Source organism: Hyla sarda, chromosome 6, assembly GCF_029499605.1.
Source record: "Hyla sarda isolate aHylSar1 chromosome 6, aHylSar1.hap1, whole genome shotgun sequence".
Taxonomy (NCBI): domain Eukaryota; kingdom Metazoa; phylum Chordata; class Amphibia; order Anura; family Hylidae; genus Hyla; species Hyla sarda.
The window spans coordinates 76,219,651-76,235,829 of record NC_079194.1 but is presented as its reverse complement, the minus strand read 5'-3'; the positions used below and the strand labels follow the sequence as shown (position 1 = coordinate 76,235,829).

The 16,179-nt window shown below is 39.3% G+C and overlaps 1 protein-coding gene across 10 annotated transcripts in view; it reads right to left on the bottom strand.

The window, feature by feature from the left end:
- Positions 1–3,660: 3,660 nt before the first annotated feature.
- The window catches only part of IQSEC1 (IQ motif and Sec7 domain ArfGEF 1), an 830,222-nt gene continuing 817,703 nt past the window's right edge, over positions 3,661–16,179 (bottom strand). For 9 of the 10 annotated variants that reach the window (XM_056524198.1, XM_056524200.1, XM_056524203.1 and 6 more), the window contains 2 exons: positions 9,505–9,554; positions 3,661–8,653 (listed from right to left, as the gene is read on the bottom strand). In XM_056524198.1, coding sequence (XP_056380173.1) covers positions 8,099–8,653; positions 9,505–9,554 — 605 coding nt within the window. In that variant the 3' untranslated portion in view covers positions 3,661–8,098. The remainder of the gene's footprint in view (positions 8,654–9,504; positions 9,555–16,179) is intronic. The other variant, XM_056524210.1, reaches the window with a different exon arrangement.

Sequence of the window (16,179 nt, the reverse complement as noted above, 5' to 3'; positions counted from 1 at the left end):
TTACAGCGGAATCAACGATTGGGACCCCCCAGGATCTTCCGCACTGTGCCCCCGCTCTCTCACAGCCAAAGCTGCGTCCGACACCCCCCCCCCCTCCATGCACTCTCCGGGTCTCCAATAGAGATACATGGAGGGGGCGTGTCAGCTGCAGCCTCGTGCTGTGGTCAACACGCCCCATTCAAGAGGAGAATTGGGGCACCATTAGGGAGATCGTTGGGGCGCAGGGGGGTATAGTCCCAACGGTTGGACACTTATGCCCTATCCTTAGGATGAGGGATAAGTTTTTTTACAAACGGGAGTTCTTCTTTAAGATACAGTAAACCATCAATGCAAACAAATTTCAAGAGCCAGTACTCCAGAGACAAAATGCAATGGTGGTTGACTTGTTTCAGAACATATGATCCTTTTTCATAGCCTTTTGTAGGGCTATAAAAAAAAGTCATGTGATCTGTAACGCATCAACCACTATTGTGATTAGTCTGCGACTATTCTCAGTTTTATAGTGGCTATTCTATCCATTACCCATTTTAGTTTTTTTTTTTTACAATAAAAGAAGATTCTATGAAGTGGCTCTTGGAATTTGTCTGCATTGTTGGGATTGTTGTTGTGCATCATGCCCAGTTGAGCTGACTGCAGTTGGATTTGATAAGCCGTAAATGTATGATTCTTGGAGTTCCAACCCTTGAGACCCTGTTGATAATGCAGGTGCCTCCTTGATTATTTACATGGCCACATAGGTACATCTGTATAATCATCTGTGCTTGTTACTGCCCCGGATTTTATAATCGCACCCAGGGAGGTAGGAAATAATAAAATACATTTTTTTTTTTAAAGCAGCTCCAGTCGGTTACAGCAGGCTTCCTGGTTAATGTGACGTCACAGGCCCACTTAGCCAGTCAGTGGCTGAAGCAGAACATTGCTGCGGCAATTCATTGGCTGAGTGGGCCTGTGACGTTATATCAACAAACCTGGAAACCTGCTGAAACAGACTGGAGCTGCGTGAACCTAGCGCTAGTGAGGAGCGAGGAAGATAAGTGTGTGTTTTTCAGGCTATCGGGTATGTCCAAAATCCAATAGCACTGTTTCTGGCCATTATATAACTTGTATATAACTTTCACCAGTCCCCCCCCCCCCCCCCCCCCCCTTGCAGTAGCAGCATGGAGACATTATGAAAGAGTACTGAGTAGTGGAAAAGGAGCTCAATGAGTGAAGAAATAAGCATTTTCCTATAATAAGATATATTACAATGTATCTTTCTTACATTTGTTTGCACTATTAATTTATGCAAAGGTCGTTGAAATGTTAGTAATCATTTACTTTGATAATACATTACATGATTATACTGCCCTAGACTATACTGAATATATATTTAATAAGTAGATCTCCTGTACTCAACACTATTACTTACTTAACCAGTGCATCAGTGCTGAACAACAAGGCACTGGCGGAAAGGGCAATGGTGGTATGGGTATACAGTTTTCAGCAGCTCTAAATTGTTTGAGACATGATCAGGCCATGATGAATCAGCAGGAGCTCAAAGATGGTGTGGATCCATATGATGCTCTGTATGAGCTGTTGATATTCTCTATGTATATTGCAGAATTGCTGTGTTGCTAGAGTCATGGTCTAACAGGACCGTAAGGAACAAACATACGGAATACTGACAATTTAGTCCATTTAACCATCCATTCTGTCATACCCATCCTACAATATAGTTATGTGCAGAAGTTCTCTATCATTTTGTCAACACCACAATAAACATTACCCTCAGGAAATTTGTATGCAATGCCCACAGTATTTACATATTTGTGTGCAGGACAACAAGACCAAAATGTTCATATGAACAAGCAGCAAAATTCAGCTCACCCCCGTTCGCCTCCCACGTCACGGATCAGTGTGGACCACACCGAAAGCAGTATGAGAGAAGAAAATTATCCAGGGCAGTAGCTCGAATGCAGGTGTATTTTATTTCAAGACAGCAACATACATGGACAGCAATGACGCGTTTCGATCGTCTCAGCGATCTTAATCGTACTGACACAGAGTCTCTTTTTTGGATTGCTTTTATGGGGGAGGGAACTATCATCACAGGTGTAATTCTTCCCTTTGGAAATAGGTAGGACACTCCCCCACGCCAAGCAAACTCCATTACAGACATTAGTGCATTAAAATCTTTTGACATTTAATAAATAAAATATATATTTAATATTAAAAACACTATTCATAATTTACAAACATCACTTAGAAAAAAACTAAGCTAAATAAACGTAGTGGAGTTCCAAAAATATGGTTCACATGGAATTGGTCCAAAAATATAATATAAATTATATCAATATAAATATACAAAATATAATATAAATTAAATCAATATAAATGTACAAATAAATGTACCATAATCCCAATGCGAAACATATTTAAATACGAACAGATCCATCAGAAATTAGGTAAAAAACTTGGACTGGATTATTAAAGGGGTACTCCGCCCCTAGACATCTTTTGGATAGGGGATAAGATGTCAGAAGGCTGCGGTCCCGCTGCTGGGGACCCCCGGGATTGCCGCTGCGGCACCCCGCTGTCATTACTGCACAGAGCGAGTTCGCTCTGTGCGTAATGACGGGCGATACAGGGGACGGAGCAGCGTGACGTCATGGCCCCGCCCCTCGTGATGTCACGCCCCCCCTCAATACGAGTCTATGGGAGGGGGCGTGGCGGTCGCCACGCCCCTGCCATAGACTTGTGTTAAGGGGGCGGGCCGTGATGTCACAAGGGGCGGAGCCATGACATCACGCTGCTCCGTCCCCTGTATCGCCCGTCATTACGCACAGAGCGAACTCGCTCTGTGCAGTAATGACAGCGGGGTGCCGCAGCAGCGGGACCGCGGCGATCTGACATCTTATCCCCTATCCTTTGGATAGGGGATAAGATGTCTAGGGGCGGAGTACCCCTTTAACAGGAAAACAATATGTCGTCATGACTACTGGTGATAATATTAATGTAGTTTATATTATATTTTTTGTACTAATTCCATGTGAACCATATTTTTGGAACTCCACTATGTTTTTTTCAGCTTAGTTTTTTCTAAGTGATGTTTGTAAATTATTAAGTGTTTTTATTGATACCCCTTCTATATGGCTATTTTTTTTTACTTTTGCATGATTGTATTATAATATATTAAATGTCAGAAGATTTTAATGCACTAATGTCTTTAATGGAGTTCACTTGGCGTGGGGTGTCCTACCTATTTCCATAGGGATGGATTACACCTCCCCCATAAAAGCAATCCAAAAAATAGGCTCTGTGTCAGTACGATTAAGATTGCTGAGACGATCGAAACGAGTCATTGCTGTCCTGGTCCATGTATGTTGCTGTCTTGAATTAAAATAAAATACATCTGCAGTCGAGCTATGGGGCTGGATGATTTTCTTTTCTCAAAATGTTCATAGTTTTATAGAGAACATTTTTGATAATGGACCTTTACATAGCATCCGGAACAAACCAAAAGTTTTGTCATCCAATGGTCATAGAGTAATATCCACCATGTTGTATCAGTCTGTGAATTTCGGGGTAAAATGTTATCTTAATAAGGTCCATTTACTAGTATATCCTCATTTTAACACAAAAAAAATTTTTGCACAAATGCATTACAATACAGTCACAAAATAACATTGTCGTCTTTTATGGTTTATTTAGTTAGTCCACATGATCACAGTTATAGTTGTACATCGATAGGGTTTGTTACTACTTACAAACAGAATGCAGATTAAAATGAAAGCACTCCTCTCTTCACATTTCTTACAAAATGCAATTTGTTTCCCATCAGAAACTGGATCCGCCTAATGGGATTCTAACAGTCTACTCTTAGGAACCAACACTCTGTTTTCTACAATGCAAATGTTATAGTCCGGATTCTAGTAAGAGATAGGTACTGTGTGCAACCTCAGTATGACTGCAGACGGAATTGTAATATACACACTATATACAGATATCAGTCACCTAGCTCTCACTTGGTCCTAGAGCCGCCATCCCAAAGATTTTCACCTTTCAGTTAGTTCTTTTTTTTTGTATATACAAAGCAGTCGCTTCTTTATTTGCAGGCAAGAAGTGCAATGATAATTTACAATGGAAACATAACAAATTCATGCGGAACTGCAGGAGACACAGCAAGTCAACAAGTAGAGATTCAATATACATATATGTATAAATATCTGCTGCCAAGTTCAGCTGACGTTAAGAACCCAGAGGTCTCCGCTACATGCAGCACCATGGGGAGTGTCATTCTACAATACATGTACAGTATATAAGTATCTTGTTATTGTTTACAGTGTACATTTCATTCTTAACTTAAAAAATACATATACATTATGTGTTTATTCTAGGAAAGAGTCTGCATTTTCATATTGGTTGTGTAATATCGGAATGTGGTGTATTAAATAAAAATGCTATTACATTACCTATCTTACATAGAGAGGCAGATAATAAATGTAGGAATTCCATAGTTTTACATATCCGGTGGATGTTCCAAAACTGACTATGTACTAGATCTTTATTTAGCAGAATGTTCATGCCCTGTTCTCTGCATGCAATGTGTTATATAATTTATTTATCCTATTATTTCAATGTCCTAAATCGCTGGTTATAATGGTAAATATACTATATATATATATATATATATATATATATATATATACATATATATATATATATATATATATATATGCTATTTGATGTTATGTCTCTTGCTACCAGTTGCAAATTTCAGTGAGAGATAAGGCTACTTAATCCCGAGTGTCACTTTTAGTTACAATCTGATAATCATTTCTTGGGACTTTTATATTGTTGGATTATCCTTGCCATAGGCCATCAATGTCAGATCAGTAGGGTGCCGACTTCCCGCTCCCCCATTGATCAGCTGATTAAAGGGGTCACATGTCCCAGAGAGCACAGTGGTCCTTTCATGCTTTACCGTTACATCTTCATACTTTTTGTAGTGGCTCTGCTTGGTCCTGCAGCTCAGCTCAATTCAAGTTAATTGTTCTGAGTTGCAGTACCAGGCACAGCCACTACAAAATGTATGGCGCTGTGCATAGAACACTGAAGAGGATGCAGTGCGTCTTTTTATTCTACGAATAAGCCATCCATATCAGATTAATGGGCCCCCCAAAAAACTCCTGTAACTGTTTATTAGGAAGGCCTTTAAACTACTTAAAACTTATTTGATGATGTCATTGGTTAACAAACTGTGATGATTCTGGATTTCTACACAATAGCAGCACCTCCTGATCCTACTGGAGCCTGGTTTTATAGATAAATATTCTCTGGTATAGTGTATGTTTCCATTCTCCGTATGTAAGTAGTGTGCTTATAAACATATATAGAAAAATAAGTGTCTACACTAATGAAACTCCACACCAGCTTTGTGCCATTTGTATTTTATTTGACTAACATAACTCTAGTACTAGATAACATTAAGATAGAGAGTAAAAATGTGTTAAAATGAAACATAACTTAAAAAAACACAACCAGTATGCCAAGTCTTCTCTTTCCTGGAATACCATATAAATTACAGATAATTTCTACTATAAAGTACAGAGGTAAGAAGGGAAGGCTACATATTGTAATATGTTATCACCTTACCTCGGATAATATGAACAATAATACTGATATATTCTGCAAATATACACTATTTAGAATGTAGCATCAGAATATTTACTATAGATGACATGCAAAACTGGTGTATTTGCCTTACTAGTTAGTTCTATAGCCTGTGAGGAACAGGGCTGAGCCTTTAATGTGAATGGGAGCTGTGAACCGAAACACGATGTGGGCATCTTCAGGATATTCTGTAATGGACATGAGCTCTGCAGTGTACAATGTGATGGCATAACCCACAAAGAATGGTCTCTAGGGGTAGAAAGCTGTTTATGATTTGCATGTAGTAACTCTATAGTCTAAACTGATGTAAGTGAGAATAGTCCCAAAAGTGAGTGCAATTCCGGAGTTGCTCTATAGACAACTATCAACCAATCACATCTCTGACTTTATTTGGTTTATTGGGTGCTACGACCAACACAATGATTTCTCTTCTCTACAGCCCACAAGAATATCTTCTACCCTTAAAGGATTAGACTTTGTCTTCTACAAGCAGTGCCTAGTCAATAAGAAGCGCTCTCTAAAGTGAGGGATCTCTTCTCTTTCGCTAAATAGTTTCCAACATTTCCAAACTGTTTCCAAGGATATTTAGGGATCTCTATGAAGACCTCATGTATGCAAGAGATTAACCTTACCACAGGAAATATTGGTGAATAACGAACATTGTGGTTTTTAAGATCCTCAGGACAGTCTAAGACAGTGGTCAACTATGGTTTTCTATATAAAATACAAAATAAAGTAACAGTCTCTTGCCTCTCACAATAGCATTGTATAGTCTACAAGGCACAGTCTCTGCTTCTCACAGGAACAGAAATTAGGCCCAAACTGGTCTATGAGTTAACCTCTTAATGGCAGGGGGCTCCGCGACAAACATGACAGATATGTGTAGTTAATTTATCTGAAAACTCTATAATCTTACGGGCTCATGAAGAGTTACACAAAGTGTTTCGTTTCTGCTGGTATCAATAAGGTATACGAATTGGGCAAGGTACAGAATAGAAATCCATTGATTTGGTTGCTCCTGTCATCACAGTGAAAAGTATCCTTTATATTGGTTTTTAATATCCTGGATGATGTTTCTAGATGCAAATTAATCCGGTGGCAAAAAGAAAATGCAGGAAAAGTAACTTGATGACATCAAGCAACTCCGGATCGAGGTAATCTTAGACATGGTAGGTGACATAGAGAAGAGCAGACACTGTTAGAAACTGAGATCTGTTGGGTCGGTGGGATAAACCGTTACACTGAAATCTCCATTCAGTAGCACTTGCCAATCGAAAAGAAGACAACTTAGAAAAAAAACGAATGAAAAACACTGCTAAAAAAGTCTGAAAATACATTCTCTGCTATAAAAAGGTCTCAAATGTTTTGCTCATAGTTTCAAAATCAAAATGAATGGTGACAGCAAGACACTGCAGACACTGGAGAGAGGATCCATGAACGCTGGATTATGCGAGTACATGAAACACACATCTAGTTCTATGTGTTTACAAATCGTATGTATATATTTATATATATATGTATATAAAAAGGTAGATAATGAAAATTCACAGTTCTTACAGCCGTTAAAGTGTCCAAGAATTGTTATGGTCAATGGTCAGTTACTCTATAAACTGCAGGGGTTCCTCCGCTAGCTTGCTTACCTGGAAGAAGACAGCATAATACTGATCTGTAGTAAGGTTTTTTTTTTTTTTGTTTGTTTTTTTCCTTTTACAACAAGAATAATTTATCCTTTGTACAAGCGAAGTGTAGCTAGGACAAATACAGAAACTGTTATGAGAATTGGCACATTTCATGTACGGATTGCTTGGTTTTAGGAAAATACTGTAACCTCTTCATATATTTACTCTTCCTACAAACTAGATGAAGTGAAAATGCTTGTGAGTCAATATTGCTAGAATTGAAAATAAATTTAAATATTTGTTTTTCAGATACAATAATTTAAGGTACTAAATGTGTACACACACGCAATATATTAATAAGATGCTAAATGTATCTGTGTACACGCACACAGTTTAACTAGAGTATTAGCTAAGTAGTATTATGATCCAGGCCAGTGCTGGGGGTAAATTCACACAGGAGGTAAATGCTGCAGATTTGTAGCCAGAAAACTGGACTCACATGTGGTAGAAATTTTCCTGTGGGGTAAATTCCCACCTGTGATGCAGATTCCAACTCTTACAATGGGGTAAAATCTGTGTTAAATTTGCAAGACACATTAGTGACGAATTTGCAATGGTAATATCTGCCCTGTGTGGACTTACCCTTATTGTTTATGCAGCTACTAGGCCGTTATTCTATTGAGTTCCTACTTCTATACTGTAATTAAATAATAAAAAATGCCTCTCCTTTAAATTGTGATGGCAATGAATGCTCTCACTAAGGAGACCATTCTTATTACATCTGGATCCAGATTCCCCCTGTTGGAAGGTCTGTTAAAATGATACTTCTAAACTATTGTGCTAATTCCACTGTGTTTAGGTTTCGTGCTCGTAGACGTAGAAGGGACCTGCTGAGGATGATGATGCTGCTGTCCATGCTGGGAATGTGCCGAGTGCCCAGAGTGAGGCAATGGTGGGTGGCTGGAGAGGGCGTGTTGTGCATGAGGGTGCTGAATGTATGATGCATGGGAAGAATGTTGTACATGTGGGTGGTACTGATGTGGTTGGATGTGCTGGGGAGGGTGGTAGTGATGATGATGGTGATAGGGCGGTGGGTTTTGTGGTATGTGGCAGTACTGTGAGTGTTGTGCATGTACTTGTGCCTGGGTTTGCCCCTCGGCTTGTGCCGGGTGATGACTCGGATGTTGTTGGTGTGAAATCAGTGTGGGGTGCTGCGGTTGCACTTGTCCAGCTACAAGATGGCCTTGGGAAGATGGCTTCCCCCTCTTGCTACCAAATAAAGAACCTAGGAGGGAGGAAGAGTTAGGTAAGCTCTGACGGGAGGCACATTCCCTTGTAGAGGTGGCTCGTCTGCGCATGTGAGGACTGCTAATGATGGACCCCTGAAAAGGAAGCATAGAAAATACAATTACACAAGTTGCAGCAGCCTATCAGAACTATAAAAGAAGTACACTTACTACTACAACAAGCTACATACCTAATCTAACACAATCCACTACATGTCACTTGGCTGTCACACTGTCATACTCAATATTTCTTGCAAAAAAGCTGAACCAAACATTGTAATTGTACCAAAGCACTGCAGCTATCTACAGGTTTACTAAACTAGCTAGAGAGGTGAGCTAATCCTCTATGTACTAGGTCTAGGCCTGGGCTTCAAGGGATGGGCATTAGGTGGTCATGGGACACAAATTCTTGAAGGTGAACACACAAAGATAGGTGGCTGAGCACATGATCAGTGTAAATTAATGGTTTCAAGATGAATGAAATCTCATGAAATCCACATTGAAGTAATTATTTAATTATAGACTTTGTTGTCTGTCTACCTGAGCAAAATCTCTGCTTCCTGTCAATATACTCGATCAGCTAACAGTGGTGTCATAATATTCATTGAACTAACAGATAGGCAAGAGACAGTGAAGAGCTTCATTAGAAGTATAAGACAGTAAGGAAAAGAGTGTTAGCAGCCAGTTAGTGGTCCAGAGCCACCGTGAGAAGGAAGCAGACAGTCATGTGTGGTGGAGTCATGCTTCAAGTAGCTAGTAGGATTACGAGGAGCCCAGGAGCGTCCTCACAAATCTTAAGTGTTTGTCTATTTGGCTTGGAATATACAGAGTGAGAATCCCAGGCATGCAATATCTGAGGCAAGCAGAATACAGAGGAACAAAAAAAGTGTTCAAGTGAAAGGAAAGGTTTCAAATGCATATCACATCCAGCTAGGCATCCTACTTACTTCCATATTGCTGTCTAGCGATCCTGCACTGCTGCGCCGCCCACGCTTGCCTGCCCAGGACATGCAATACCATAGATTAGATATCGACACAAGATCTAGGTAACACAAGTCTTCCCCTAGCTGACAACCTACTCATTTTATTCACTAAGCAATCAAACCTGACATAGATGCTCTGATAGTTCGGAGGAACATGGCCGTATGCTGTACTTCTATAGAGGTGTGATGCCACAAAACATGGGATCTACCTGGTATCCAGTTGTAGACACACCATGCTCCATCTTCCAGAATGCTTTGCCAGGTAATACAGGCTCTCACTGAGAACTGACATAGTATACTGGAAGCTGTTCTTACACCAAACGTGGAAAGTTACAGGAACATTACCCACTCTATATAGGGGCTTATAGTTAAGGCCTTGTGGCATAAGACCGTCTAGTAAATGTTTCATAATAAAAAATTGAACAAGAGGCCGTAATGAAAAGCCATTTATATGATTTACATCAATAGCATTACATGGGAGGAGAATGCCACATCCCTCGCTGTACAATCTGAATCATCTATTCCTAGGACTCAATAGACATGTATCTAGTATGGCTATAGTCAAGATAGACATTCTGACATTCTCAGGTTGCAGCAGATTAACTTTGTGGTAAGAAGATGATTGTTACACACTGAAATCTATAAGAATATGAGAGGTAAGACGTTTGGTTGTGATCTAGTATCTCTACATCAGCAGAATAGGAGCTATGAGCACAGTCCTGGGCCTGAGCTATTGGTAAGGCGGCTAAGCTACAGACGCCAACACATAGTAGCTTACTTGGACAGGTTTTGCCGTTTCTGAACAAGAACATAAAAGCTGTAAAATGACACTCGATGATTAGTGATGCAATGAATGGAAATGAAACATCTTTTAACTCATAAACAATATTTGTAGTCCTAAACTTCAGTCTTTATTCTACGGAAGGATAGTTTATATACACAGGTGCCGTGAAATGAAGAGGGTAATACAGCCGTGTGTATCTGTGTCAACATGAAGGGCTAGTATTTTGGTTCATCATGTAATTTAGCCAACAGAAATTCTATCACTCGTAAGTTTAATGAGAATGACAAATAAATAAGAAAAAAATAATAATATTAATAATGCTAGTAATATCACAACAACACTATATTATTATATTCCAATAATGTTATTCTAATTTAATATTCAGATTTTACAGAGAATCTGTCATGACAGGACACTGGTTGATCAGATATATCTCAGATTTTCCTTGGAACTGTTTAGGCTTATAGACCATGGATGTCCTGATGGGGAACTAAAAGTGGTTGCCACATCAAGAAAACCATTGTCTATATGTCAGAGAGTGGGGTAAGGCGAGGTTCCTGCTTGGGTCCCCCTATGAGCCGCAGCAGAGAGTTGCCCGACAGAGGCTGTCTGGTGGGCCATCCATGTATTACATAGATGGCCATTCATTTAAATGCCTGCATGAAATACTACATTTGCCCTGTAGTGGCCAATGCAGGGATAATGAGCAGCTGACAACATCTTCCCCCAGCAAACTCAACGGTTTGATGGTGGTTCTCATGTACCAGTGGTTCTCCAATGAAAGTAGTTTTCTGTAATAAGAGATCCCCTTAAATGGCTACCCCATCGAACAGGAGAATGAGTGGAGATAAGCATCTTTACTCAACAATCTTTGTCTGGCTGCTCCATTATAAGTCTATGGAACAGGGAGACAAAGATTGCTGAGAGCCAGGAAGTAAAGCACACTTCTTCCCGCTCATTCAACTACTTCCAAGGCAGCGTATTTTATAGTTAATATGTCCAATCACAATGGATGCTCTTAATGTTGTGAGATCTTATGTAGGTTTAATGGCCTCAATTATGTCTTATAGCTTGGTTTATACAATAGAGTTGAAGAGAGACACAGGTCCATGATGCATTTCCTAAATTTAAATTAATTTACGGTGTTATCCTTTATTCTTGCCTTACTTATGGGATCATTCTAGGCAATAGGAATACACTGTGTTATGCTAATGCAAGGGTCCAATGGGCAGGGCATGACTCTTTCTATAGTGTACTTTGAATCTCTATGTAATGTCCCCACCCCTCCGACCCTCAAAATTTGTGTGTTCTCTTATGGTATGTATAGTAAATAAACTCTAATTTGAAACAAACTACTTTGGGCTTTAAAATTGGACAGTAAGTATTGCTATTTCATTAGAAGTAGCTGGGTCACAACAGGGCTATCAATGAGTGTTGTGATAGACCAACATACTGTACAGCTACAATAATTGTAAGTATTTCTGAAAGAAAGAAAAGAATGAACAGACTGCGTCGAACAAAAAAAATGTCTTAATAAATATTTTGAATATGCTGCGATACAACAAGAAATGCCACGGTCCATAGTAACACAAGACTGTCCAAGTTCCAGAGTAAACTACCGGCACAAAAATTAAACACAAGTCAAGAATCATGAACCTGAACCTGAAACTCTCGTCTTTAAACATTTATAAGGACTTGGTAATTAAAGCCTTAATCTGTTCTAAACCTGAACATTCTGTTGACTGCATTTAAAGGGTTACTCAAACACTAGGTAAAAACATAAAAATTCTGCAGAAGCATATAGCATTGCTTACCTGTCTGCCCCAATTATGAAACCACCAAAAATTTAATTTCTTTGTTCTGTATTTCTATTATGTATTTCCTGGTTGAGCAGTTTCTCAGTACTACAACTCCCAGAACACAATGCTTTCCCTCAGTTCTTCATCAAAGTCCTCCCACCCTGCCTACTTCCCTCCCACAGCACTCCTGCCAGTTCCCTGTCCAGAACTGTTAGAGAACATCTTATTTCACAGCAGACTATGGCACCTGCTGCATACTTTCCCTGTATGCTCCTCTGCCTGCGGCATTGTTTAGCACAAGGCAGCATGCTGATATACTGCCTTATTCTTCCCTAAATGTCCCAATAAAGATGTATATGTACAGGTGTATATGTCAGGGAGGTGGTGATGTAGGCTGTAGAAGTTGGTAAGGGGGTGATGACATCACTCAGGGGGCAGGGCTAGATCTCATTAAAAAAAACAGCCACACCTCCTGAGACAGCTGACGATGATGTGTTGTCTCAGGAGAAAGGGAGGAGGTGGGGACTGGAGACCAGGGGCAGACTGACAGGTCAGGCACTTGGGCACTGCCACACAAATAAGCATGCTGAAATGAGGACAGTTTGTGATAATACTATATTAGTAAGTTATATGTCTTGGGGTGATACTCTTATTTAAATACAATTTTCTGAAACCAGAATACCAATTTAAGTCTTAGGCCCAAAGATACACACACAGGCATCAAGGAAGCTGAGATAAACTGAGATGTTTTACACTGGAGAGCTACTACAGTGGCCCTTGAAGAAAACAAGTGTAAAGGAGGTAAAGGAGATGCTACAAGGCAGTGCCACCGTTTTGTGGAGGAGGTAATGGTATATGGGAATCAAAAGACTATCAGGTTATGAGTGGATTTATTTCAATGAACTATAATATATTATACATTATAGAATTAGAATATGGGTTGATGGAAACATCCCTATTATGTGTAATACATAGCCTCTAGCACCATGTTCTCAAAGTTGACTTGTGGTACATGTACCCTAAGGTGTACACAATATACTGTATCTCTAGAGGGTACTTACACTGCCCTCATGCTGCATCTACAATATACACTACAGTGTCCAATGAACAGCCTTACTGGTACATTGACTGAAGGCAATTCGACTGAATAAATTGAGGTAACACTGCTCTAGAACTTGTAATGTACTTTTTTTCACCTATACAATGAAACACACCTGATCAACGCATACCAAAGCATCCTAATCCTTACTGTAATGTGAGCGTGCTTGTGTTCAATTACACCAAGTCAACTTACGACTGAAAAAATTTGCAGTAAACCTGTCATGCTACTTATTATAGAACAGAACACATTCATATTCCTAATACACATAAACACATAAAGAACAAAGACCAAAGAAAAAAGGAGAGGTCTATTATGTTCTGCAGGCATCTTACAAATGTGGGAATTTTCTCCATAGTATCCAATAATACTTTATGTATTTTTTCATTTTGCAGTATGCAGCCTGTCCTTGTGATGTTGGGGGAGTGTCAATACTTCATGTGGAATACTTATAAGGTGCTTAAATGCTTAGAGACTGCCAAATCCAAAGGTTTTTTTCTTATACTGTAGCACTGCTCAGTACCACTACAGTAAAAAACCTTTGGATTTGCCAGTCTCTAAGCATTTTGTAGATTTTAATAATCAAGAAAGGGATCGCAAAGCAATGATTGTTGACCACATCCCCCCATTGAAGAGGGGTGGAGATAGGGTCACAATTTAAAAAAAAAACGAGAGTTGAGGTGGATATTTAAATTAGGATCCCTCAAACCAGGAGGGCTTAATGTAGAGTTTAAGACAAACAATAGGATGTATACTAGATAATATCCCCCATTTCTCTACTTGTTGCTTTGGTTCAGTATGAGACATAATGAATGAACTTTTATTATAACCAAGAAGATTATATTTACTAATTGGAGATATTTGTGTAAATATATATTTATAATTTTATTTTCACACCTCCTTTTCTTCTTTTTTAGACTTGGACGAAATTGGGAGGAAAACACTGCACCAATCAACACAATGAAAATAAATTTGCTATCTATATATGTATTACTTTATGATGGGGGATACCGCTATTTACACTAATTTGTCCAATATAAGAATATATATTTACCTGTGATATCTATTGACTACACCTTATATATCTATTGTACTGACTGTCGGCTCAGCGGGGTGTAGATGTGACTCTGATTGGGGTTATGATACATCCTGCTGTGACCTGACAGAAGCGGAGCTGTGGATTCACTATCTGTCAATGCTTGACAGCGCTGTACAAACTATTCCAAGTGACTAATGCTGAGAGCAAATGTACGCGTGTGCAAGCCGCAAAGCTTACTAGTGCCATGGAAACATGATGACAAATACCTATTGGCTGTCTTACTCATGTGACAAAGTATGTGGATCCGGCCCCCTTGAGACACAGCCGCTGGCTTTTGCCGGCATCTGCGCAGTGGGTAATGACCCACGCTAGTACACAACGTGGTTACTGTTATGGTGTCATGGTGAGTGTTCCGCCCCCAATTATCTTCCCATTCTCTGTTTTTAATAACACATAGCACTAATTCATATAGCGTTTATCACTAACTGATGCAATAGCACAGAAATATATATTTGCACAACTATATCTATGCACTTTATTATATTGGATGCACTGATTATACGGTATATGTACTGTCATTATGCACATGCACTTTGTTATGTTATGTAAATTTTGTGATTACTGCACAAGTGAGTGATACCATTTGTGGCTATTTAAGAGCCAATGTTTGTTCATTATGCTGTGCCTGAAGATGGTGGCGTGAGACTGACGAAACATTGCACTTTTTTTTATATCTTGCTAAGATAAGATGGAATAAATAGCAGTTTTTTTTTCACTAAAGACACTTTGGGGGACATTTCCTAATCTAGTCTATTCTGGGTATGCTTATAGACCAGCGTATGTGGTAGTCTCCTGTCTATTGTGCTCCTAGTTTATCAAAGGTCTCACAGCCCTTGATAAATTCTGTGCTCAGACTTCAGGGTCTACAGCTTAAACTGCATTTAGACCTGCTCCAACATGGTCTGACATTTCAGCGTATTTTGGGCAGATGCGACTTGTCGCACAAAAGTCGCACTTGATAAATTCAGCACCAATGTATTTTCCAAGGCATTTCCGTCTAAAATAGACTTGCATGCATCATGTTCTAAAAATCCTCTACAGCAAAAGTTGCAGAAAAGTCGCACATATTTAGACTGCGACTTTCTGTGCGACAAATTTAGACAGGAAAAAAACAGTCTAAATCCTTTGATAAATCTCCCCCTTTGTGTGCTGCGGTTTTTTCTACTTAGGGTAAAAAGTAGAAATTTTTGTTGTTGTTGAACAACCCTTATTTCTGCAGTAAAATGTGTAACTTTTCCAGTGTTTTGCACAAAAAATTTAGACCATAATTAGTAATCTTTTAATGCTAGTTTTCTGGTATTAACCATTGCTAAATTGCCATTATGTGTTTTTCTGTAATGCACTTTCTTTTCTAATACTGACAAAAATGAGGCACAATGCGAAGTCTCAATGTCAGTAATACCTCTTCCACTACCTGGCGCTGCTGACATGTAAACATTTGGCACTCTATATACTTGGGGGAGAGCAGTTAAAGGAGTACTCTGGGGCAAATTTTTTTTATTTTTTTTCCTCCAAATTAACTGGTGCCAGAAAGTTAAACAGATTTGTAGATTACTTCTATTTTAAAATCTTAATCCTTCCAGTACTTATCAGCTGCTGTATGCTCCACAGGAAGTTGAGTAGTTCTTTTCAGTCTGACCACAGTGCTCTCTGCTGACACCTCTGTCCATGGAACTGTCTGAAGCAGGAGAAATTTGCTATGGGGATTTGCTCCTACTCTGGACAGTTCCTGACGTGGACAGAGGTGTCAACAGAGAGCACTGTGGTCAGACTGAAATAAAACTACATAACTTCCTCTGTAGTATACAGCAGCTAAGTACTGGAAGGATTAAGATTTTTTTTTTTAATAGAAGTAATT